This window comes from Triticum aestivum, chromosome 7D (assembly GCF_018294505.1).
Source record: "Triticum aestivum cultivar Chinese Spring chromosome 7D, IWGSC CS RefSeq v2.1, whole genome shotgun sequence".
Lineage (NCBI taxonomy): Eukaryota > Viridiplantae > Streptophyta > Magnoliopsida > Poales > Poaceae > Triticum > Triticum aestivum.
Genome location: NC_057814.1, coordinates 256,170,646 through 256,197,692, shown reverse-complemented (window position 1 = coordinate 256,197,692; position 27,047 = coordinate 256,170,646). Strand labels below are relative to the sequence as shown.

At 43.1% G+C, this 27,047-nt stretch overlaps 1 protein-coding gene and 1 long non-coding RNA gene across 14 annotated transcripts; one reads left to right on the top strand and one right to left on the bottom strand.

Moving 5' to 3' along the window:
* Window positions 1-10,286: 10,286 nt before the first annotated feature.
* LOC123163961 (uncharacterized) lies at window positions 10,287-18,409 on the top strand. 13 transcript variants are annotated; one of them, XR_006482123.1, is made up of 9 exons: window positions 10,287-10,800; window positions 11,163-11,195; window positions 11,659-11,714; window positions 12,006-12,096; window positions 12,667-13,907; window positions 15,406-15,519; window positions 16,128-16,179; window positions 16,255-16,356; window positions 16,478-17,423. It is a non-coding gene; the product is annotated as an uncharacterized lncRNA (long non-coding RNA). The 13 variants fall into 13 exon arrangements; XR_006482119.1 differs by having other exon boundaries at window positions 12,664-13,907; XR_006482120.1 differs by adding an exon at window positions 17,916-18,409 and having other exon boundaries at window positions 11,659-13,907; window positions 16,478-17,841.
* Window positions 18,410-19,297: 888 nt separating this feature from the next.
* On the bottom strand, window positions 19,298-25,074 carry LOC100682507 (bZIP transcription factor 29). Its single transcript, XM_044581364.1, has 4 exons — window positions 23,943-25,074; window positions 23,737-23,869; window positions 23,573-23,657; window positions 19,298-19,899 (listed from the first exon to the last, which is right to left on the bottom strand). Exons 1-4 carry the CDS (start codon window positions 24,905-24,907, stop codon window positions 19,661-19,663), a joined length of 1,422 nt encoding a protein of 473 aa, XP_044437299.1. The 5' UTR covers window positions 24,908-25,074; the 3' UTR covers window positions 19,298-19,660.
* Between the last annotated feature and the right edge of the window lie 1,973 nt (window positions 25,075-27,047).

The window sequence follows — 27,047 nt, the reverse complement described above, 5'->3', positions numbered from 1 at the left end:
ACCATTTCGCTCCAACCAACTCATCGAGCAGCTCATCTATAATCGGAACAGAATACTTGCTGACAATTGTCATGGCATTCAAGCATCTGTTATCCACGTACAACCTCCATGTGCCATCTTTCTTCTTCACAAGCAATGCGGGCGAGGAAAATGGACTCGAGCTTTCTCTAATGATGCCAGCATCGAGCAGTTCCTTAACCTGACGCTCAATTTCATTCTTTAGCTCTGGTTTGTGCCTATAAGGGCGCTGATTGACAGGTTGTGCTCCCTCCGTGAGCGGAACCCTGTGATCACATGCACATCTGGGTGGAAGACCTTTTGGCTCTTCGAAGACATCTGTGTACTGCTCCAAAACTCGGAGAATTTATACTGGAATGGCTTCCTCTTGTAAGCCTGTCTCATTCACAGCATTCAGGTGAACCACATATGCCACTGAACCTTGCTTGCATGCGGCCAAGAGTTCCTGGGAGGAGATAGCAGAACACTGATGCTGACTGTTGGCGATCCTGCAAGTTGACAGAACCTTTTTCAGTGGTAACCTTCGTATATTGCGCCTCCCAATCGATATGCATAGGGTTGTGCTTCTTGAGCCAATCCATCCCCAAGATAGCATCATAGGCCCCGAGTGATAGTATCATGAAATCTGTGACGAATTCATGGCCCTGGGATGTCCATTGACACTGTGGTATAACACTGTCACAGCTTAGCATAGCTCCATCTGCAACCTTAACGTGGCAGGTCTTAGGTAGTTTACACATTCCAGATAGTTTGGCAGCCAACTGCCGGTCCACAAATGATGATGAGCTACCCGAATCAACCAGCAACGACACTTCCTTACCCTGAACCCATGCGTGCAATTGCATCACGCCCGGCCCAGCAGACCCATCGATAGTTTGCTTGGAGATAGTACAAAGATCATCTTCGTCAATCTCTGTTGGACCGTGGCGATCTTCAACCAACACCTCCTCTGTTGCGAACAGTGCCAAAAGCTCTTCGACGGCATGCATCTGTACTGTAGGTGGAGATGTATGATCCTTCACGTACCTTTTGCCACACTTAAAATAGAGACCACGAGCTCGTCTGAAGGAACGCAGCGCTGCTATCTTGCTGCTCTCTGCTCCCGCCCTCGCTGCTTCTATACCTCGGTGATCTTCTGCTTTGGATGTTGGTGTGGACAGTTTTGCAGAACTCGCAGGCAGACTCGGTGTATTGGTTACCATGAAACGTGGCACCGGCGAGCGGCTGTACCCGGTGCGCAAGGTGTTCTCCCCATCAGCACTTCCTCTTAGAGCAAGGCAAGAGAACACGCCGTATCGAGATCGGGAGGTCGCTGAATGAGCACCACTGCACGAATATCTGTCTGCAGTCCCTCGATTAATCGTGTAAGAAAGAAATAAGGATGTGTCAATTCAGATTAAGAGATCATATGATTCATCAGAGTCTCAAAACGTTCAATGAAATATGCAACTGAATCTGTCTGACGGATAGTGTAAAACTGACGGATGAGGACTTGGTGCTTATCACGCTCGAATCGAGTACACAACAGAGCTGTGAACGATTCCCACGCAAGACCGGCGATCTTGCGTTGCAACGACTGCAGCCAGATGGCAGCGGGCCCGAGAAATTAAGACTTGCCATCGGCACCCAATACGATTCCTGAACCGCAAACATCTGGAAATATTGCTCAGCGAGAGTTTTCCAGAGCTGCGGGTTCTCGCCTGCGAAATTGGGAAACGCGATTTGCGCGGCGCTTGACCCATAGCCGCAAGCACTTGCGAAGACAGAGGAGATGAGATCTAAGACGGGATCATGGTCATACCCATGACCAGGCGCGTCGCCGGTGACTCGGGGGTCACCGGCGAGGGATCCCCGGTGTGCAGAGATGCGCCGCGGCCTAGTTGCCCTTGGATCTCATGCGCGAATAGAGGAGAGGTCGCCGGCGGTGGTGATCCGTTGGATGGCGACACTGAAGGCGACGCCGCTTGCAGAGCCGCGACTGAGAGCTCCAATTGCGCGAAGCGCGCTTCCAGTTCCAGCTTCCAGGTGACGAGGGAGTCGATCCGCGCTATTTGCGTCGCCAAGGCCTGGAGTATCGCGGTGTTGTTGTTGTCTTGTTTGATGGCGCGGGCGGCGGCCTCTTCGCGCATCTTGTTGGCGCGGGCTGCGGCTTCATCGCTCATCTTGTCGAGGTAGGCCTTCAGGGCGGGGTCCATGGTGGCGATGAGGCGATCGCGAGCTTGCTTCTGGCCGTGAGTTTCCAGGGCGGCGGCAGCGGCGGCGAGGGTGGTAGGTGGCGGCGGCGGTGGATAAGGGTGGTAGGTGGTTGTCTGATACCACGATGTTAGGCAATGGATCTCTGATCTGGTACTTAGCACTCACAAGTAGCTTACAGGAATATACTTTGTCTTTGGGAGGAAGAAAGAAAGAAAATACAGGAGCCGTGCCTTGCCGATTGCCTGATCCTACTGGATGACGATTACCTCACGACTGGTCCATTATGTAGAGCTCACCCACTTTGGCCCCACGTACCTGCGGTTAGGTTGTTTGATCCGAGGTGGCCTGGAGGTGACGCGCCCTTGTCCCTGATTGGTGGTATGTTGCCTTTCCTCGGCCACGCGGTTTCCCCTTGCTGATTTGGCGGCAAGCCTGTCACCTGAGACTGTAACTGTATTTGGGTCGCTAACACGGTGATTCTCTCACCAATGCCTTGCTGCCATGTGTAAAGGTGTGGGACCACATGCATGTGTATATCAAAGTATTGATGTAAATAATTTTTTGTATTTCTGCTTTAAGTCAAATCAATATCAGATTGATGGGACCCATGTTAGGTGAGAGAGAGAGTCTATCCTGACGTTGCATGTGGTGCCGTGGTACAAATCCTTTCCTTTTATTTTCTCTTTAGGATTTTCAATCATTTCTATCTTTTAAACTATACTGTTATTTTTGAAATATTTTATATATTTGAATTCCTAAAGCCAAGAGCTTTAGAATAAGACCAAATTTGGATGCATTTCAAACATGTTTTATTTGAACATTTCAAATGACTGAAATCAGGTTTCTGAAACAAACGAAATATGTTTTTTGAAATAATTGAAATTAGTTTTTCATTGAGTGAAATCAATTTGGAAATATGTTTTCTCTACTGAGTGAAGTATGTTTTCTCAACCGTGTGAAATTATTTTCTTTAGATGAGTAGGGATTGCCATGCAACGGATGCATTAGAGTTATAAATATATGAAAGCTCAACAAAAGAAACTAAGTGGGTGTGCATCTAACTTGCTTTCTCACGAAGACCTAGGGCATTTTGAGGAAGCCCATAATTGGAATATACAAGCCAAGTTCTATAATGAAAAATTCCCACTAGTATATGAAATTGACAACATAGGAGACTCTCTATCATGAAGATCACGGTGCTACTTTGAAGCACAAGTGTGGAAAAAGGATAGTAACATTGGCCCTTCTCTCTTTTTCTCTCTTTTTTTTTTCTTTTTTTTCTTTTGGGCTTTCTTTCTTTTTTTCTTTGGCCTTTTTTTTATCGAGTCCGGAATCTCATCCCGACTTGTGGGGGAATCATAGTCTCCATCATCCTTTCCTCACATGGGATAATGCTCTAATAATGATGATCATCACACTTTTATTATTTACAACTCAACAATTACAACTCAATACTTAGAACAAAATATGACTCTATGTGAATGCCTCCGGCAGTGTACCGGGATATGCGTTGAATCAAGAGTGACATGTATGAAAAAATTATGAATGGTGGCTCTGCCACTAAATACGATGTCAACTACATGATCATGCAAAGCAATATGACAATGATGAAGCGTGTCATAATAAACGGAACGGTGGAAAGTTGCATGGAAATATATCTTGGAATGACTATGGAAATGCCATGATAGGTAGGTATGGTGGCTGTTTTGAGGAAGATATAAGGAGGCTTATGTGTGATAGAGCGTATCATATCACGGGGTTTGGATGCACCAGCGAAGTTTGCACCAATTCTCAAGGTGAGAAAGGGCAATGCGCGGTACCGTAGAGGCTAGAAAATTGTGGAAGGTTGAGAGTGCGTATAATCCATGGACTCACATTAGTCATAAAGAACTCATATACTTATTGCAACAATTTATTAGCCCTCAAAGCAAAGTACTACTACGCACGCCCCTAGAGGGATAGATTGGTAGGAAAAGACCATCGATCGTCCCCGACCGCCACTCATAAAGAAAGCAATAAAAGAACACCTATGTGTCAAAATTGTCACACAACTTTTACCATACGTGCATGCTATGGGACTTGCCAACTTTAACACAAGTATTTTTCAATTTCACAATTACTCAACTAGCACACTCTAATATTACCACCTTTATATCTCAAAACACTTATCAAGTATCTAACTTCTCATAATATTCAATGAACTCAATATGGAAGATTAATTTCACAATTAAAGTAAATTACCATGCTATGTATTCTAACTGATATCATGTGGTGAATTTCGTGAGCTCCGTGATCTCGTGAGTATCTAACTTCTCATAATTTTTATTCACCAAAATCTCGTGAGCTCCGTTAGCGAAAGAACAAAACACCACTTCAAGGTACTGTATTGAAATCATTCTTTATTTATATTGGTGTTAAACCTACTGTATTCTAAATTCTCTATGGTTTGTAAACTATTTTACTAGCCATAGATTCATCAAAATAAGCAAACAACACACGAAAAACAGAATCTGTCAAAAACAGAACAGTCTGTAGTAATCTGTAACTAACGCAAACTTCTGGACTCAGAAAAATCTACCAAAATAGGACGACCTAGAAAATTTGTTTATTGATCTTATGCAATTGGAATCAGTATTTTATCACGTTCTGGTGATTTTATACAATTGTTTTCGTGAACAGAAAGTTTCTGGAATTTTCAGCAAGATCAAATAACTATCATCTGAGAAGATCCTATAGGTTTAACTTGGCACAAACACTAATTAAAACACGAAAACAAATCTAACCAGAGGCTAGATCAAAGATTTATTCCTAAACAGAATCAACAAGCAAAAAAACTAAAAATAAAATTGGGTTGCCTCCCAACAAGCGCTATCGTTTAACGCCCCTAGCTAGGCATAAAAACAATGATAGATCTAGGTATTGCCATTTTTGGTATTGGGAAAGAAAAGAGAAAAATTATTGTCTATAGCATTTATCTTTCTATTTTGATAAAGCACGTGGCCATTAATGGTGGAAGCAAGATTAAGCGCACTACGGAAATTTAGATCTAAGCTAGTTTTCATCTCTTTGATAATTTCGTTTTGGTAAAAGCACAAAAGAGAGGTGGATTCAACTTTCTCACTCATAGGGTGCCCAAATATAGTTTTCATCTTTTCATAGGTATCTATGGGATCGCCTTCAAGAAAACCCTCTTCAAAAATAGAATCTAAAACTTGCTTGAATGAAGCGGGCAACCCAACGTAAAAGCTTTTTAGATATACCTCAATTTGATATTGGGGCACATAGCTAGCTCGGATCCTTAAAAGCCTATCCCACGCATCTTTCAAAGACTCATCAAGTAAATAATGGAAAATTCCGGGATCATCTTCATCGAAATTATGCAAACCCTCATTGACAACCCCGGTAGGTCTTTCCATAGCATCATTTTTTATGAGCTTAGAGAGGACAGAGGGACTATCCAAAGTAAAACCATGGAGAGAGCCCTTGGCCCTTTTTGATTCGGCCATAGCACAAGAAAACAGAGGGAATGAGGCAAACGGAAAGAGAGGGCGAATAAAACGGCAAGGGTGAAGTGGGGGTGAGGAAAACGAGAGGCAAATGGCAAATAATGTAGTGCGAGGGATAAGAGTTTGTGATGGGTACTTGGTATGTCTTGACTTGTGTAGACTCGGCAACGGTGCCAAAAATGGCTTTGTTGGGAGTCAAATCTTGACTTGACTTGGCGCACACCTCCCCGGCAACGGCGCCAGAAATCCTTCTTGCTACCTCTTGAGCACTGCGTTGGTTTTCCCTTGAAGAGGAAAGGGTGATGCAGTAAAGTAGCGTAAGTATTTCCCTCAGTTTTTGAGAACCAAGATATCAATCCACTAGGAGGTCACGCTCAAGTCCCTTGCACCTACACAAACAAATAAGAACCTCGCAACCAACGCGATAAAGGGGTTGTCAATCCCTTCACGGTCACTTATGAGAGTGAGATCTGATAGAGATGATAAGATAATTTTTTTGGTATTTTTATGATAAAGAGCAAAAGTAAAGAAAGCAAGTAAACAGTAATGGAAATAACGGGAGATTAATATGATGGAAAATAGACCCGGGGGCCATAGGTTTCACTAGTGGCTTCTCTCAAGATAGCATAAGTATTACGGTGGGTGAACAAATTACTGTCGAGCAATTGATAGAATTGAGCATAGTTATGAGAATATCCAGGTATGATCATGTATATAGGCATCACGTCCGTGACAAGTAGACCGACTCCTGCCTGCATCTACTACTATTACTCCACACATCGACCGCTATCCAGCATGCATCTAGAGTATTAAGTTCATAAGAACGGAGTAACGCTTTAAGCAAGATGACATGATGTAGAGGGATAAAATCATGCAATATGATATAAACTCCATCTTTTTATCCTCGATGGCAACAATACAATATGTGCCTTGCTGCCCCTGCTGTCACTAGGAAAGGACACCGCAAGATTGAACCCAAAGCTAAGCACTTCTCCCATTGCAAGAAAGATCAATCTAGTAGGCCAAACCAAACTGATAATTCGAAGAAACTTTCAAAGATAACCAATCATACATAAAAGAATTCAGAGAAGATTCAAATATTGTTCATAGAAAATCTTGATCATAAACCCACAATTCATCGGATCTCGACAAACACACTGTAAAAGAAGATTACATCAAATAGATCTCCAAGAGAATTGAGGAGAACTTTGTATTGAGATCCAAAGAGAGAGAAGAAGCCATCTAGCTAATAACTATGGACCCGAAGGTCTGAGGTAAACTACTCACACATCATCGGAGAGGCTATGGTGTTGATGTAGAAGCCCTCCGTGATCAATGCCCCCTCCGGCAGGACGCCGGAAAAGGCCCCAAGATGGGATCTCATGGGTACAGAAGGTTGCGGCGGTGGAATTAGGTTTTCGTGGTCGCTTCTGGTGGTTTGGGGGTACATAGGTATATATAGGAGGAAGAAGTAGGTCGGTGGAGCCACGAGGGTGGAGGGCGCGCCTGGGGGGGGGGGCGCCCCCTGCCTCGTGGCCGCCTCGTTGGTTGCTTGACGTCCACTCCAAGTCCTCTGGATCATGTTTGTTCCAAAAATCACGCTCCCGAAGGTTTCATTCCGTTTGGACTCCGTTTGATATCCTTTTTCTGCGAAACACTGAAATAGGCAAAAAACAGCAATTTGGGCCTCCGGTTAATAGGTTAGTCCCAAAAATAATATAAAAGTGTATAAATAAGCCCATTAAACATCCAAAACAGAATATATAATAGCATGGAACAATAAAAAATTATAGATACGTTGGAGATGTATCAAGCATCCCCAAGCTTAATTCCTGCTCGTCCTCGAGTAGGTAAATGATAAAAACAAATTTTTTGATGTGGAATGCTTCTTAGCATAATTCTCAATGTAAATCTTTTTATTGTGGCATGAATATTTAGATCCGAAAGATTCAAGATAAAAGTTTAATGTTGACATAAAAACAATAATACTTCAAACATGCTAACCAAGCAATTGTGTCTTATCAAAATAACATAGCCAAAGAAAGCTTATCCCTACAAAATCATATAGTTAGGCTATGTTTCAATATTATCACACAAACGTTCTCATCATGCATAACCCCGATGACAAGCCGAGCAATTGGTTCATACCTTTTAACACGCTTCAGCCTTTTCAACTCTTACGCAATACATGAGCGTAAGCCATGCATATAGCACTATGGATGGAGTAAAGTATAATGATAGGGGTTATGAGAGAAGACAAAAAAGGTAGAAAGTCTCACATTGACGCGGCTAATCAATAGGCTATGGAGATGCCCATCAATTGATGTCAATGAGAGGAGTAGGGTTTGCCATGCAACGAATGCACTAGAGCTATAAATATATGAAAGCTCAACAAAAGAAACTAAGTGGGTGTGCATCCAACTTGCTTGCTCACGAAGACCTAGAGCATTTTGAGGAAGCCCGTCATTGGAATATACAAGCCAAGTTCTATAATGAAAAATTCCCACTAGTATATGAAAGTGACAACATAGGAGACTCTCTATCATGAAGATCACGGTGCTACTTTGAAGCATAAGTGTGGAAAAAGGACAGTAACATTGTCCCTTCTCTCATTTTTTTTTCATTTTTTCATTTTTTTCTTTTGGGCCTTCTTTTTTCTTTCTTTGGCCTTTTTTTTATTTAGTCCGGAATCTTATCCCGACTTGTGGGGGAATCATAGTCTCCATCATCCTTTCTTCACATGGGACAATGCTCTAATAATGATGATCATCACACTTTTATTATTTACAACTCAACAATTACAACTCAATACTTAGAACAAAATATAACTCTATGTGAATGCCTTCGGCAGTGTACCGGGATATGCGTTGAATCAAGAGTGACATGTATGAAAAAATTATGAATGGTGGCTTTGCCACTAAATACGATGTCAACTACATGATCATGCAAAGAAATATGACAATGATGAAGCGTGTCATAATAAACGGAACGGTGGAAAGTTGCATGGCAATATATCTTGGAATGACTATGGAAATGCCATGATAGGTAGGTATGGTGGCTGTTTTGAGGAAGATATAAGGAGGCTTATGTGTGATAGAGCGTATCATTCCGTTTGGACTCCGTTTGATATCCTTTTTTTTCTGCGAAACACTGAAATAGACAAAAAACAACAATTTGGGCTGGGCCTTCGGTTAATAGGTTAGTCCCAAAAATAATATAAAAGTGTATAAATAAGCATATTAAACATCCAAAACAGAATATATAATAGCATGGAACAATAAAAAATTATAGATACGTTGAAGACGTATCAGGTCCTGAAATTAAAACCCAACTCTTTATGTGAGAGAGAGAATATTACATGCATGCGGTCATCCAGCCTCACACTCTTTTTCCTCTGAAAAGATGTCAGGTGTGTCAGCCCGTATTGCTCAGTATAGTGGTCTCACGGATCTAGATGAAATTGATGGACGATCGATTACTAACCGGTACCTCCCAGAACCCGGTAAATTTATTTTTTTGCTTCGGCCATGGGCCTGAGGAGAGAGATGAAAGGAAAAGTGTGGATGACTTGTGGGTCCGTGTGCTAGCTAGCTGAGGTGGCAGGAGTGTCTGGGCGTACCCAGACAACTTCATATTGCCCTCAGATTTAAGGCGTGTTTGAGATACACCGGTTAGTCTAGACGTTTAGGAATAAAATGGAAGTCCGATTGGATCACCTTTTTAGACAGGTATGAGATACACTGATTAGTCTACACGTTTAGGGATCTCTACTTCTAATGGAGCAGTTACTCGGCCGGTCAATTTTCGTCCCATCTATCATGGTTTTTTTCGTCCCACCTTCGCTGGTTTTTTTCGTAGATTTTTTCGTCCCCTCCCCTACTTCATCGGTTTATATCAGGCAATAATTCTTGCGCTTTTTTTGGTAGGTGCTCATTTAATTCTTGGGTAATTAAGGATTCAAAAATCACATCATGATTTGCTTACCTTCTTAGACTAGCCACAATGGGTAGTAACATAGTGTAGTAACATGCCCATGTTACTACTCTATGTTACTACCTCTACAGTGGGAGTAACATATGTGTGGTAACATACAACACTTCATTTATTAGGCTATAGACTTATCTTGTCTTGATATGTGTGATGTTACTCACATTAGTAGTAACCACATGCCTCTCTTTCTCCATTTATTGCTTGCCACATCATCTATATTATCTAGATATGTGTGATGTTACTACTTAGACTAGCCACAATGGGTAGTAACATAGAGTAGTAACATGCCCATGTTACTAGTCTATGTTACTACCTCCATAGTGGGGAGTAACATATGTGTGGTAACATGCAACACTTCATTTATTAGACTATAGACACATCTTGTCTTGATATGTGTGATGTTACTTATACTACTAGTAACTAGCTATGTTACTACCTTCCCCCTTTCTTCATTTATTACTTGCCACGTCATCTACTTTATCTAGATATGTGTGATGTTACTACCTATGTTACTCTCACTATGGGTAGTCTTATGTTACTCCCATCGTGAGTAGTCTTACATGAGATCACCTTCACATCATGATTTTACCAGACGCTCGTACGAGCGATTCCTCCTGCCCCCGCCGCTCGCACGAACCAGGAGCGAGGCCCGCTCGCACAAAAAAGCCCGGCTAGGGTTCCACCCACCGCCGCCTCCCTGCCACAGGCGCTCCCTCTCTTCGCCGATCCACCTACGACACGCTCCTCTTCTTTGATGCGGCCTAACCGCGTCCCGTTCGCCCGCCCGGCCACCTGTCCGTGAGGGTTTCCGCGGCACCGCCGCCGCCGGCTGCCATTCACGCCCACGCCGACGGAAAGGCCGTTGTCAAGCCGTGGGGCGGGGGCATCGGCGACGGGGCTGATGCGACGGACCTCCATGCGCCCTCCAAACCGAATGCCCTCTTGTCCACGTCTACATCTGTCCGTTTATCTCCTCTGAGTCAGAGTGCCCTCCGTCAGAACTCTTTGTCAGCGTGGCGGCCGGTGGCAGCGGCCATCTACGATCTGTTCATGCGTTGCCCTGATGGAGGCGGCCGTGCTCCATAGCAAGGTCAGGATTGGATCAGTTCGTTTGAGTTCCTCTTGTTCTCTTCTCTAAAGGCAATCCACTTATTCATAGTTTATATACTCCCTCCGTAAAGAAATATAAGAGCGTCTAGATCACTAAATTAGTGATGTAAACGCTCTTATATTTGTTTACAGAGGGAGTACTTTATACTTTGATCAGTCCAGAATTGGATAAGCATGTTCATGTACATGCATTAGAAAAAGGTTTCTGCTCAGAGCTACTACAGTGTGCCATCAAAGAAAAAGATTTGTATTTCATCCCAAAGAACAAGAGAATAACAGATTAGATAAGCATGTTCAGTACGTGCATTACAGTGATTCTATTGATAATTTCTTTTGTTGCAGGCGGAAAGGGAAACCAACTTCAACTTTGCGAGGGTAATCTTCTAGAATCCTTGTCTTAGTCTAATCAATTTTTTTACTCAGATTTGTGCAGGCTGGGATGTTTTAACTTTAGATTTGTGCTCCAAAGTCACACGGATTTTTTTTCAAGAAATTGGAATTATTATGCCGGAATGTGATCTCACAAACATACATCCATCCTCCCAAAAACACACATGACGTACCCACTTCCTTTTGGATTTACCAGTATCACTATTTTTACATCTGGAGTACAAAACTTCAAATAATTCTTTTTTTGGTCAGACTATGAGCAGAGAGCAAATCATTTATAAAGAAACAAAAAAATTGGTCTGCTATCAGATGGTACATTTATTTCAACACAAAATGCAAGAAAGCTTCACGGTCTCATGAAGAGGGCATGCTTTTGAATTAATTCTGACTGATCTGAAATTCACTTAAATTTTGTTGTTGATGATCTGCAGTTATTTTTTATTTGTAGAGAAGTTCCGCATTTGAGAAGCCGGAGAAGAGTATCTCACTAAGTACAGATTCGAGGTAGGGATATCATTTTCTCTCCAATCCATTTATCATGGGATCATTTCCCAGAAAAAGACAAACATGAAGGTAGCTGTGGACAGACTATATTTGTTTACTTCTTCTACCCACAAGTTTCATGTACTGGACAACTATATTACACATATCTTGTGTTATGAAAGATAATAGTTGGTGATTGATATGGCAAGTGTCTACGAGCTGCCTAATATAGCATGCATTTAACAGTTCTTTCGCATTCATATCTCTGCCTTCTCATAATTCCATGGATTTTTACTATATTGCGTATCCCAGTGACTTTGCCAACTTGCTGACATGGGGTCCTGTTCAGAGCACAAGCTTCACCTGAATAACCTTCTTTCAGTTAGTAAAACACTCAGCAAAGGTAATTGGGCCTCCCTTAATTTATCTACCATCTTGCTTGGTTTGCACTGCTTTCTGTGTCTTAGATTCAACCTCTCCAAAAATGGGTGAAGTGTCAACCGTATTCTGTTGATAATTTTATGAGAACACGTTTGTCTAAAATGATTTTTATTCCCCATAAGAACGCACGGGCAGCTCTTAAAGCTGAAAAACTACAGCTTTCATGTAGCATCTTATGTGTCGCACTTCTCTCAAATATGCTGAATAGGTTGGTGCATCTCACCACCCACAAGCACAACAAAGGACGCATCTGCACTGAAGTGAATAAAGAATATCAACTTATTTCATTGCTTTTGTCCACAAGAAATGCTATTTATTCTACTACTAATATACATGTGGTCTTCTAGATGTGTTTGCTTTCTACAATTGTGTGCAGGGTTTGTAATTATTAAATTCAAGATTTCTTCTTTTCAAAGTGATAGAGCATATCCCTTTTTCAACCGGGCGAGAGGGAGCGAGAGAGAGATCGTCACGTACATATTGTGTCCCACTCCGATTTTGCTCACCAATGTGTTCCTCCACGCTGCAGCAGCCGACTCCGTCGATGTCGTGCTCGTTTACCAGCCATGCATTCCAGACAAGTTGAATGCCGGTGGCAACAGACATTCAACGGCACCCTCGTCGGCGCTCTCCTCGCAGGACCCCGCCTCCCACGCTGGACCTCCTTGCTGCCCGCACAACGCTATTACTCCACGCACGCATGGCCAAACTTCCTCATAGGGGTGCGTAGGTGTGTCGTTCCTGCAGACCTATTTTTTGGTGCTGCGTCGACATGCTAGGCCACGCTTCATCTTCGACTGGCTCAACCTCCACGGCACGGCGCAGCCGCGCAGGCTACAGTCCGCCCAAGCGCCGGGATGTGCAAGGCGTTCTGGGGCGTGTGTACGCCGACTAATGTGACTTTCTGCTTTACTCAGCGAGCAATCCTAGGGATTTCTTTTTTTTTTTGGAATTCATTATACATTTCTGTTTTTGATTTAATTTTAGGGCCTCATGTGCATATATCTGTTGCAGATTGGTGAAGATAAAGTTGCCGATGTGGTGCTCACTGCTCACCTCAGATGCAATTCAAAATTATGTTGATTTATGTTCCTCTGTGTTACAGTTTATTCTGGTTTTTAGAAATACTAATTTTTTTTAGTAAGGACAGTGACTATTCTTATTTTGACAAAGAGTGTGGTAGATGAACATGTCTTCATTTTCTGGACCGCTCAATATTATGTGATATTGTACTGGCAAGTAACGAGGAGATTGTTGATGTGCGATTCTAGATTCTTGAGAGAAATACTAATTTTTTTTAGTAAGGACAGTGACTATTCTTATTTTGACAAAGAGTGTGGTAGATGAACATGTCTTCGTTTTCTGGACCGCTCAATATTATGTGATATTGTACTGGCAAGTAACGAGGAGATTGTTGATGTGCGATTCTAGATTCTTGAGTGAATACTACCATGTTATTTTAAGGCCAGTTGTCACTTATAATAGAAGCTCAATAATGCACTTACTCTACCACCAAATTCAAATTATTGAAAGATCAATCCAACATTAATTTGCCTCAAATACAGTCTGATGCATTTTCCTTAACATGACACTCTTTTTAGAGTGATAACCTTCATTTCAGGTTGCCGGCATTCCAAAGAAACTTCAAGATTGCAAGACAATGAAAGCGTAATTATATATTTTTTGCAGTGGCAAGGTGAAATTGTATAAAAGAGACAAAGAAGAGTTGCTTCATGTCCTTAATCATCGGTGTGCACCAACGCAGAAAAAGTGGTGATAACTTTCTCATGAATTTTTAATTTTCCCCTCCACTCACAAATTGATGGCTTTATCTAATTGTAAGACAGGCACATTGCAAGGTGTATTTAGACATCATTAGTAATGAGCCATTAATATATATATATATATATATATATATATATATAGGTAAAATGGATAAACGTAAAAAATATTTATCCCTTGTATTCGTGTTCTGAGCACGATCCTTCCAAGTACATGTTTTATGTTTTTATTTGTAGCACTGTCATATGTTAGACCTAATGCCTTGCTAAATGTCCTGTGCAGGCCATAAAAGAGAGGGGGGAGAGGAGGGAGGGAGAGAGAGGGAGGGAGAGAGGGAGAGAGGGAGAGAGAGAGGGAGAGAGAGGGAGGGAGAGAGAGAGGGAGAGAGAGGGAGAGAGAGAGAGGGAGGGAGGGAGGGAGCTGAAATGCCGGTTGATTTACCTATATATATATAGGTAAAATGGATAAATGTAAAAAATATTTATCCCTTGTATTCGTGTTCTGAGCACGATCCTTCCAAGTACATGTTTTATGTTTTTATTTGTAGCACTGTCATATGTTAGACCTAATGCCTTGCTAAATGTCCTGTGCAGGCCATAAAAGAGAGGGGGGAGAGGAGGGAGGGAGAGAGAGGGAGGGAGAGATAGAGAGAGAGAGGGAGAGAGGAGGGAGGGAGAGAGAGGGAGGGAGAGAGGGAGAGAGAGAGAGGGAGAGGGAGGGAGGGAGGGAGCTGAAATGCCGGTTGATTTAACAGTAATAATCGCCAAGAATACCAGTTGATTTGCATGGAAACTGTGAAGGTTTATTTAGACATGATTAGTGGCGAGCCATTAGAATACATTAGGGAGCGAGGGAGGTAGAAACCCACCTATGCATACAGCCTCGCGTGAAGATGCTAATGGTTCTAATTAACAAGGCAGTTTTCAGATGTTTTTTCTTCAGGAACTTGAAAAGAATAGGTCTAAATCCATGCCAAAAAAAGAGAATAGGTCTAAATGATTAAGCATCACTTCTGCCATTAGTTGCAAAACTTGTTTTGTGGGTCAATGGGTAGGAAAGAAAGATTCGACAGTTGCTTAAGAGTAAATATGTCAAATGCCAACATAAGTAACGATTTTATTTCTGAGTTAGGTACAAAAGAATGTGATAGAGAAAAGGAGTTTGCTTTATCTAAAGAATGTGATAGATAAAAAGGAGTTTGCTTTATCTCTTATCCCGCCTATCACACGAATATGTTTAGCTCATATGTGCATGTGATTAACTGATTAGAAGTTTAGCACAAGACCATTTTTTTGCTTCTTTGGTTGAGCTCTCTTTAAATTTTTTTATTGATGCACCAAACAGCAATTTGTGGTTTGTTACTCTAGAGGTTAAGAAAATATACTTCGGGCTTGGGGATTTTTGTTGAGTAAAAACTAATCATGGTTAATGTTTCAGATGTAAGATGTTGTCTGCACCCCGTGTAATTTTCGTCAGTTTCTTTTCTCAGTGTGGAGACTATGCCAGTGGAGAGACCAACGACGATTACCTTGAGATAGTGGGATGTGCATGGAAGGAGCGACTAACAATGTAGAGGAAAGCTGCGCTCGCCGGCACCGGTCAGGTATGTTGCTTTCCTGTGCTCGTTTCACCGCCATGCTATGCTTCTTTACCTTCCTGGCTATTGCGGTGCAAATCTTTGGAAGTTTCCCCAAATTATCACATTTTGGAGTTGTTGTTCTATTGAAATTGAACAAACGCAATCATAGATGGTTAGCAGGGCTTTGGTCCTTATTTTCTTATTTTCTTACATACCATTTGTCTAGGCCAAAGGTGTGATTCTTCAGGGTTAATACTTCTACATATTGTTAGCTCTTGATTCTGTTTTTCTGGGACATTTATAACAATTTAGCCTCAAATATACTTGTATTTTTTCTGGGGCATTTTTAAGTGCGTGCGCAAGCTTCAAGTATGTACAGTGCACACACTTTTGTTTGACAAATTATAACCCCAATCAAGGTCCAAATCGAAGCATATATGACATCACAAATGGATCTAAACAAATGACGTCACAAATGTCCTCCAAGGAATGGTCATATAGAAAAGAAACTTAAAACAGAATTCGTTGGAAGTATGTTGTTTTCCTTTCTTGAACTTGTATTCCATCATTTATTAATATTTATTTACCATGTCCATTAACGTACTATGAGCTAATTTTACATAACATTACAGGGTCCTAAATGATTGAGGAGTAAAATTAGATCATGGCCTTTCATGTTTGAAGGTATTGTTCATGTAAATTTGTTATTCCTACTGAAATTGACATACTAATCCTACACGCACCTGAATATTCTTGCAGGGATATAGTATTATGATAACTCTCAAAAATCAATATTGTATAATGACAGAAGTTAATAATCTAAATCAGCAGGAGCAAGCTTTGGATGAGTGTATATACTAGGTTGGTAGCTGTTGCAAACAATAATCTTCAAATTCTTGAATGCTCTACAAAACATACAATCTGCTTTATTGCTGAACCAAATAAAAGCATGATATAACTTGGAATCTTGTTTTTCTCGCAGCGACATGTGCGGAAAGCTAAGCGGGTTAATGGAAGATGAGAATGGTCGAAGGTAATCAGAATTCTCCGGTTAGTTATAAGATGCTCTTTGGGTGTCTTTCATATAAATAAAAAAGTTTGAAGATTATTGAACAACTAAAAGTCATTTTGTCCTTTTCAAAAAAAGTCATTTTGTCTATTTGATGGTTATATCTCTGACAGGAGACCCCATCTTGTCCTTAGTACCCAATTTGTCAATATGTGTGCTTTATGATAATTTTGTTTGTTTGTTAGTATTAGAAAGAGTGTCACATAGCTAGGATACTTGTGGAGCCATTGGTTGGTACATACGATTTGAGGATTACCAGATAACAGTCTTACTTGTCAAAAAGTTTTTACATTAACATTTAATGTTCTTGATGTATTATCAGAAATGAGCAATGTCTAATCATTGGGTGACAACTAATGCACTAGCTTTGTTTTAGTTTTGTGTAACAATGGTCTCAGCTTAGGGAGTCAGATATTAACATATAAAGCATAACATGATCACATCGCAATTTGCAAAATATTCACTCTGTACGGAGGTGAAATACCTTCTCATTATATGTGATGTTCTCCAGTCCTAAGTATGTGCTTTGTCTGAGCTGAAGTTTATTTCTTTACACTCAATTGCCCTTATTTATTGGTTATTATTTTCTCGATTCACCAACGGTGACAGCAGAGTTGCGGTGACGGTGTCAACCATGATGTTATAGGGAGATGCACTATTGGATGCCATTCTATTTGCTCCATGTGCAATTTGGTAAAATTGATTCATGTTTTAAATTCAAAAGTTATGTTCTTTCATGTTGTAAACTGCATCCTATAGTTATTCATGCATTTTTGTCTACGCGATGCCACGTATAAAATGCATTGTCAATGTTTAGACGATGGTGGTATAAGAAGAAAATAAACTGCTGTTTTTTATCCTCGACAAGATATTTTGGGTCCTCTTTCTGTGCTAGCATCTTTTCTTTTGGAATGGGATAGTTAATGGTGCTCTTATAAAAAATTTGTTGTCTCCCTTCATTCCGAAATATAAGCCCTTTTAGAGATTTCAATAAGGACTACATACGGATGTATAAGCTTCGTATGTAGTCCATATTGGAATCTCTAGAAAGGCTTATATTTAGGAACGGAGGGAGTACAAGAAAAACAACTGCGGCCACCTTTTTTTAGTTACTCTATTCCAAGGTTGGTACTAGAAGATTTCAGAAGGAAAATGAATGCAAAACAAACTATGGAGAAAGTAATATGTGCAATATACCAAACTGGAGGAAGAAGTACAAATCAAGATAAGAACATTACATCAGTGGTGGTTTGAAAGAGGCAAAAGCGGGGAGGAAGGTAAAATAAGAAATGTAGAAGAGCTCTCTTATATTGCCTACAAGCAAGTTGATTAGTGCTCTTGTATTTTCAAGAAGGAGAAGAGAATTACTGGAAAAAAACAAAATGGAAATGACCTGAAGGAGGAACTTTGAAGGTAAACTGTGATGGGCTTTCTTTTCTGGAAATAGTAATGGTGGCTAGGGATCTATCATTAGAGACGATGAAAGAGATGATATCGCATGTACGATGGGTAAAACTCTGAATATACTACGTCACTTGCATGTTGAGATTGTGTCGGCTCACAAATGAGCACAATTAGTTGTGACTGCTAAGTAAAGTTGAGGTATAAGCAATATTAGTTTTGAGACTGGCGGGTGTGGAACATGAAGGGAAAGATCTCTCTTGAGGTCTGCATTTCTATGCTGGATGTGAAGGAGTTTCTCTACTAAAACTTACAGTTTTAAAACTTGTGTACTCCAGTAGAGATTGTAATAAAGTAGCACATTCCCTAACCGCCCTGGGTTGTAGTTTAAATATAGAAGCAAGCGTTGTAATGGACCATGATGTATCTGTTGTAACTGAACAAGTGTCGTGCCACTTAGTTGTGACGTACTCCCTCCGTACCTAAATATTTGTCTTTCTAGAGATTGCAACAAGTGACTACATATGGAGCAAAATGAGTGAATCTACATTCTAAAATATGTCTACCTACATCCGTATGTTTAGTCCATTTGAAATGCCTAGAAAGACAAATATTAAGGAACGGAGGGAGTATATGTAATGCAACTGTCTGCAATTTTTTTACTTGTGTTTAACTTGTACGCCGACGTCCAGTTTAGAGTTTATGAGGTATTGCACATGGATTCCCAGTATTGTGTGCTGAATAAATGTGCATGACATACAATCTAAGAACAGAGGAAAAGGAACAGAATAAATGTTAGCACTAACACTGCGCCTATTCGAGGAGACGGAAAGCATCACAAGGTTAGAGAGAGAGAGCATCACAAGGTGATAGAGAGAGAGAACATCACAAGGTGACAGAGAGAGGCCCTCTCTAATCATACTTCTGTTGCTTCCTGGTGAATATGAATTACATTGTGTTTTCATGGAAGCCTTTTCTTTCCCCTCTCTAATCATACTACCGCTCTTATCTTTACCTCTCTCTATATGAAGCTAGAAATATTATGGCAACGCACGGGCATTCAGCTTCTGCCTATAGCAACGCACGGGCATTCTACTAGTAAAATGTAGATGCTCTGAGGGCGGCTGACTTTGTCCACGTTCGTTGTTCGCGGACTGGAACTTTTTTTTTTGAATGGATTGCTTACCTAGCTCGCCACACTCGAATTTTTGGAGAGCAAGATCTGCAACGGTTACTTTCATAAGCAACCAACGCCAAAACGTGAACACAAGCATAGCCCGAACGCTGACGAAGTAGTACGCCATATCCTCCATTACACGATCACGGCACAGGTACTGTTGTAGATTTTGTAATATAATAATCTCAAAGACTCGCAGAAACAACTCGTCGGGAAGAATCTTTAATGAGAAGACTACCACAGTGACTCACCAGGAAGGTACTCATGTACAGCACGAATATACGACAGATAATACGGTACGACGACGACCATGCTCCACGCTGACCACCTTAAACAAAAGAACTCGGGCAGCATCCGTTGCCCAACCACTGCTATCAATCCTACAACCTGTCTGATATAATCAAAAGATATTATTTTCTCTCCGCTCGCACATACGATCACCATCCTTCAACTCATCATGCTTGTCTAGATTCGCGTTTCTCCTCTGCTACAGAGATCCAGGTTCTTTGTAACTTGGTCTATGCTGATTGCTGCGACTGCTGTTGCTGCTGCTGCTGCTGCTGCTGTTGCTGTTGCTGAGCCTGCTGCGTCTGTGATGACTGCTGCTGTTGCTGCTGCTGTATTTGCAGCTGCTGCATTTGAATCAGCTGGGAGTTCATCTGCTGCTGTAGACCCGCCTTCGACATACGAGCATCCGTAATCTCACCGGTTGCAAGTTTCAGCCGCTGGACCTCACCCGTCAGTGCTTCATTCAGAGCTGGATACACATGAATCCCATAGAGAAACATAAATCAATGGACAGAACATTGCAAAACAACTAATTAAATTACATGACAGCCTTCATTCAATCAATGCAATAGGTGGCAAAAAAGAATACAATGTGCATCAACAAGGAAATAAAATCTTATATTATCTGAAAAGAAAAAAATGGCACATGCACAGTTGATTTCCAGAGTTAAGCAATGAAAGTCACAAAGCAAGACGAGCATATATATAACCCTGTCACCCAAATAAACACAATGACACATGACTGGTTTAATAGACACTGCAAACAACAACCTGAACAACTAAACATGGATTATATAACACAATACATAACTAATACTGTGATAACAAGCATGAAGATAATGAAAATAAGCCACACCCATATGTCAGGCAGACAGCCCAGACACTGTACGGACACAAATAAGCCACCCAAACGGACCCCCCAAACCCAGCCCATATGTTCGGCTGTCCGGCACCCCTCAAACACAGCTCATATGTGGGACGGATTTGGGACCACCCAGATGCGTCCACCACGTCGGATCCAGCAAGCCGAACCCACCCCAAATCCCTCCAAATTGACCACTCTCTCTATTGTGTTTGTCTTCCCTTTCCCACGTCCAAGGCGTTGCCCTCTTCCGCATCTGCGCCGCCCACCTCCTCCTTCGTCCTAGCCGTCCTAGCCCACTCCGCCGTCCGCCCGCACCATGGAGGATGGCTCAGCGGAGTCCATGGGGGTCCCTACCGTTGGGAGCAAAGCGGAGACCATCATCTGCAAGGAGCAGTACGTCCGCGAGAAGGCAAGAAGGACATCGTTGACATGGAGCTCACCACATCCGCGCCCTCGGCCACACCCTACGCCGTTCCAGCTTCGCAATGGTCCGGCATCTCGGATGGCTTCGTGCAGGAAGCGGACGCCTCTTGGACACATCGTACAAGTCACCACAACTCCAACAGTCATGGACAACGTTGGGGATCCTCGGCGTCGGACATGCCTAGCAACTGTTTGAAGATATTCCTCAACAAAATGCTCAGGTCTTTTTTGCCCCATGTGCATTTACCGGATCAATTATAGGATGGTGGTTTCATTCTGATGCATCTTTAGGACTCGTTCATGATGGATATGATAGATGACGGTGAAGCTCCTCCAAACTATGAAATGGGTAATCAAAATCCGCCTTTGTTTGAACAAGTTTTGCAGTTCCTATGCACAAGTGGCAAATAGCACCAAAGTGGTATTGGAGTCGATGGCCATGTAAGTTTTGTTTGCTTCACATTGTTCATCATCTTCCTTGTCTTGCTTCGTTTCTTGGATTATTTTGGATTGTTGGGTGCAATTGAATGGGAAACCAAGGTGGTCAAGCCTCTTGAAGATATCAAAAACCCCGTCAATTGACCAATCTATTGGAGTGGATGACGACGATGAGCCAAATGGAGGGGCGGACTGACATGGGACCGACCCAAAGAGGAATAGACACTTGAGGGGGAGGAAGTGGGAGAAGGATGGGGATGCGCGTGACAACGCGGCAAGCAAGATGTCTGCCACATGGACGTGACCCAAAAAGAAGCAAGAGAAATGGCAAAAAAAATGGAGCTTGAGAAGGCGAAGGCATATGAGACAATTGAGCTTGAGAAAGAGAGGGTGAGACTCAAGAGGACCATTGAGTCAAGGATCATGTCGGCCGACACTATCCTCATGTATGACAATTGCAAGAAGTGGATCATCAACAAAAAGGAGATCCATGAGCGCAACAATGGGGGCGATTGATTCATTCGTGTATGCCTATGCATGAATTGTTGAATTTGATTTGTTGTGAATTATTTTGGCTTGTGTTGAATTGGTTGTGTGCTATATGATCTATATGCATGGCTTTGTATGGAGTTGAGGTTTTGTGTATAAGGGGTGTGGTTGCCCGGGCGGACAAATATGGGGCGGTCGGCGAACATACATTTTGGCTTGTATATTAGCTACATATGGACTATATATCAATCCACAGCGAGGACCATGGCAACAAAATCACTAGCGTAAATTGCTGACCGCTAGCTAAGTAGCTACAACATTTACTGAAAGCCTGAAACCAACTGTGGACCCGTAAATAACCGAAAACACACAGAAGACAATGGAGAAAATGCTATGATAGACCTTCAACCTTACAACACACTAAAAATGGTCAAAACAAGTATACATCACCAGCGTGAACTTTCATAAACGAATTTTGTACTAATTGAAATAGCAATCTGACATTTAGATCTGAATAGGCTATTAAACACAATTCAAAACTAGATATATCGAATATTTGGATCTTTTCAAATGTCATTAAGGAAAAATATACAAGCCTTTTCGACAAAAGCGAGCAAGAAGACAGTTTCTACAGTATACGCCTATAGTACTTATCAACCATAAAATGTGCCCAAAGGAACCAAAACGAACAGAAGGTCACATTAGCATCTAAAGGAACTGGACACTAGTTGATATATCCTCATGTAAGCAAGAGTAACAAACCTAGTCAAACTAGACGCACATGAGGAAATCAAGAGAAAATAGTGTTGAGGTATTCAAGGTTCTCAAAATATTTTAAAACATACATTGATTAATGATAAAACAGTGTTACGATATGCAAGATTTTCCAAATACATATTGTTCAAAAAATATCCCAGTAAAAGTATGTACCATGATGGTACAACCCAGCCACCTGGTGACCGAACCCCTCGCAACTAATAAAGTAATAATATAAAATGAATATACTGCGCCATCAATTTTCAACTCAACCAATTTGCAAACCACATGGTCTTTCCTGAGACAAAAGGACTTTAATCTACTCGGCAAGTAATCAACGCCTGGAAAATATGCACACCAGCACAAAAAGAATCAGTAATATTTATAATGATAGCTTAATATAACTGACTAACACAGAGAACAAGCACATTATCTTTTGTATAATAATCACGAAACAAGGTAATAGAGTGTGCTTTGGTTGGTAGCCAAAAATTGCTAGCCAATATTTTAGCATGCTTACATTTGGCGACTTAATATAACTGACTATCATAGAGAACAAGCACACGATCTTCTGTAAATCACGAAACAAAGGTAATAGTCCATGCTTTTGTTGGGAGCCAAAAATTGCTAGCCAACATTTTGGCATGCCTATTGTGCAACTCCAAAACTTGCCAAATGTAGGCAAGTTTTCAGAGAAGTTGGCACCCAACCAATTGGTTTAGCTTTGGCTTGCATAAATATTGGTAAGTCATCTTTCAGCATCAAACCATGAATTTTTTTTATTACAAACACAGCCAAGATGCATGGTAAATTAAGAACCAATATATCTATAATGAGACACATGAAGCATGCAATAACATCCAAGAACCACTCGACTATTGCATTTTAATGTAAACTGTTTGCTTGGCCTTGATAAACCCTACAGTGTGAGTGCACATAAACAGAAACTATCCCGACCCAACAATAAAAACACTGATCTGCATTGGTGATACTACATGCCTACCAAACCAGCCCAGACAGTCGAAAGTCGGCACAAACACATGCTGGCATAATACTTGAAGAGCGCTATTTTTATATTGCCGTTTGCTAGTTTCCCGAGAAGACATAACCCAGTTTAATTTTCACCAAAAGAAATGAAGAACAATGCTGCAAGGGACGATAAGAAGCATACCATCTCTCAGCTGTGCCTGTTGCTCCATTGCTTGCAGCCTTATTTTCAACTCATTGTTCTGAGTCGCAAGTCCTCCAGAGTCCCTCTGCAAACAAGTGCGTCAAGAATTAGTTCAGTCCTAACATAAACAAAATCAAAATACAGAGCAACTCCATGAGACAAACCTGCATCATTGTCAACTGTGCTGAAAGCGTAGTCGCCTCTGTCTGCAAGACCTGTACCTTATGCTCGAGTTCTTGAATGTACCTCATCTTGCGCTCCTTTGACCTTGCCGCAGACTGGCGATTTGCCAAAATCCTGTCAATTTTAAAAAGTCAGGATGCTTAAATTGAGGGGGAAATATTTTTTCACTCTATTATGAAATGCATACCTCTTGACCCTCTTAGGATCTGTCAAAGCTATCTCTGCGAGGCGTTCATTTGCCATGATCTTCTTCTTCTCAGCCTCAGTGAACTCCCCGTTGGCGAACTCGGTACCAAACAGTGACGCAGCACCACCACCATCCAAGGACCCACTCCCGCTCCTGGAAAGGCCACCGCTGGGGGACGGCAGGGGTAGCTTTGGTGAATCGTCACCTGTGGCATAGTTGAGCTTCCCCATGAAGCTGTCCATGGACAAGCTGCGACAATGCCGAGACTTGGCTCCGTCCTTCCTCTCCGCTGAGGTGGACTGGCTCTCGGCTTCGTTCTCGCTGCTCTCGGCCGCGCTGGCAGCGCGGGTGCCGCTGGCACGGCTGTGACTGTCACGGTCGTCGTGGCGGTCCTCGGAGGAGTTGAGCGCGTCCATCCCGTCCAGGTCCATGTAGGCGTTGACAAGGTCGTACAACGCAGCGTCCTCACCCTCCAATCTGCCGCCATCCTGTCCCGTGGCCGCTTCGCGCTTCACCGGCGCCGGGGGCGGCAGTGGCGGGCTGAGCTGCGAGAACCCGAAGGGGATGTCGCTCTGAGAGCGGCGGTGGCCAGCCCTCCGCGGCGGCAGGCCGAAGGGCGGCGGGTCGGAGCTTGAAGACGGCGGGGAGGGCGGGATGGCGGGGGGGCCGGCCAGATCGGCGTACGGCGGCGGCGGGAGCGAGTCGAGAGAGAAGAAGAGGGGCTGCGACAGCGAGCGCGCGTGGTGGGCCGCGGCGCCGGAGGGGATCTGGCCGTAGGGCGACGGGAGACGCACCTGCGGGTGAGCCGGGGGCCGGGGCGACGGGGAGAGGCGCCTGTGGTGGTAGGCGGAGGCGGCGGCGAGGTCGAGCGGGGTCGGGGAGCGCGGCACTGGCGGCTGCCCGCCCCCGCCGCCCTGCGGGGACAGATGCTGGCGCGCCGGATCAGCGCCACCGGAGTCGTCCATGGAGAAGCTTATAGAAGGTGGCTCCGGTAGGGGGAGGCGGCGGAATGCCGACGGCGAGGAGAGGTGAGGCCCAAGCGCCGACCTCGAACTGAAGATGTGGGGGAAGAGAGAGAGAGAGAGAGAGAGAGAGAGAGAGAGGAGAGGGGCAGCCTCGCGAGGAGCTCGCTCGCTTGCTCGGACAAAAACAAAAATAAAAGCTGATTTTCTCGTGGCGAGTAATAATAATTTTTAATTGGGGTTTGCGTGTGCATGTGGTCCGAGGCGGAGCTACGTGCCGCGTGACTCCATTGGACAGAGGGACCTGAAAAATCCCTCCCTCTTTTTCTTTTCTTTTGTTTATTTATCTATCTATGCACCGTGCTTGGCAAATGAAGGCCGGTTTGACCGGACGCTCTGCTATATTCGGGGGATTTGTATACTAGCGTGGTTTTGCTTGTGTGCTTGGTCTTGTCGCCGTTAATGATTGATAGCGCGGCAGCTTGATTGATGCGCCGTGATTAGTGGGTGCGACTGCGACTGCGAGAGCGTGGGATTAGGGTCCTGTTTCAGACTCCGCGCGGAGACTGGACGACTCACTTTCTTTATCTCCTCTGCCACATTCTTTTTTATTCTGGCCTCACATGGTTTCTCTTCCAAGATACGGAACATCATCCTCAATTACACGTATAGCTGTCCAAACGAGCCGTGCTAACTGGGTCGGCCCGGTAGCACGCGGAAATGGCACGGCCCGGGCTAAACGGGCCTGGCCCGGCACACGGCACGCCACGGGCCATGCCTGGGCACGCGGGCTGACACGACACAGTCCATTTATTTATTTATTTATTCCAGATTTATATATATATATGATCTAAATTACAGCTCAACAGACTAAAAAACAGGTGGCCCAGCGTGCTAACCGGCCCGTTTAATAATCAGGTCGTGCCTGGGCCAAGAAGCACTCAACAAACGTGCCATGGCGGGCCATGCCGGGCCAGGCATGATTAGCACGGGCCGGGCCGGGCCGGGCCGGCCTGTTTGGCCAGGCCAGTACACGTCATGGCTTTTGGATCGACAACGAGGAAATAGTACAAGTTAAATTCATAGGACCATCACAATTGTAATGTTATTAGCAAAAAAAAGTATCATTTTTGTGCAGGGCGAAAAAAACACCGAACACAATTGTGTAGAGAGAGGATAGGATACAACACACATGTTTCACGGGCATCCAGTGCCAATATATAGATATGCTCAACCAAACGGGCCGGTAGCTGGCCAAACGAGCCGTGCTAACTGGGTCGGCCCGGTAGCACGCGGGAATGGCACGACCCGGGCTAAACGGGCCAGGCCCGGCACACGGCACGCCACGGGCCATGCCTGGGCACGCGCGTTGGCACGGCACAGTCCATTTATTTATTCCATATATATATATATATATATATATATACTACAGCTCAACCGACTAAAAAACAAGTGGCCCGGCGTGCTAAACGTACCACGGGCTGGCCCGTTTAATAATCAGGTCGTGCCTGGGCCAAGGAGCACTCAGCAAACGTGCCATGGCTGGCCATGCCAGGCCGGGCCGGGCCGGCCTGTTTGGCCAGGCCATTACACGTCATGGCTTTTGGATCGACAACGAGGAAATAGTACAAGTTAAATTCATAGGACCATCACAATTGTAATGTTATTAGCAAAAAAAAGTATTATTTTTGTGCAGGGCGCAAAAAACACCGAACACAATTGTGTAGAGAGAGGATAGGATACAACACACATGTTTCAGCTAATTTTTTTTAAATAATACATTTTTTTAAATTACAGAAATAATACGCAAAAAAAAGATTTTTCAAAAATAATACACCATCGGCCTACTGCAGGCCGACTGAGCCCAGTCCGCCCACAGCAGGCCGACTGGTGGCCCATCAGTTTGCTGCTGGCCGATTGGGCTGTCGGCCACCAGATTCAAGCCCAGTCGGCCTGCAGTTGGCCGACAGGGTCCAGTCGGCCTGCAGTACACCGATAGGCCTGCAGTGGGCCGACTATGCTCAGTTGGCCTGCTGTGGGCCGACTGGTGCATGCCTATTTCTAATAATACATGATGATATTTTTTAAAGTATATATTTTAACACGTTATGAATACATGGTAACATTTCTTCAAATACATTTT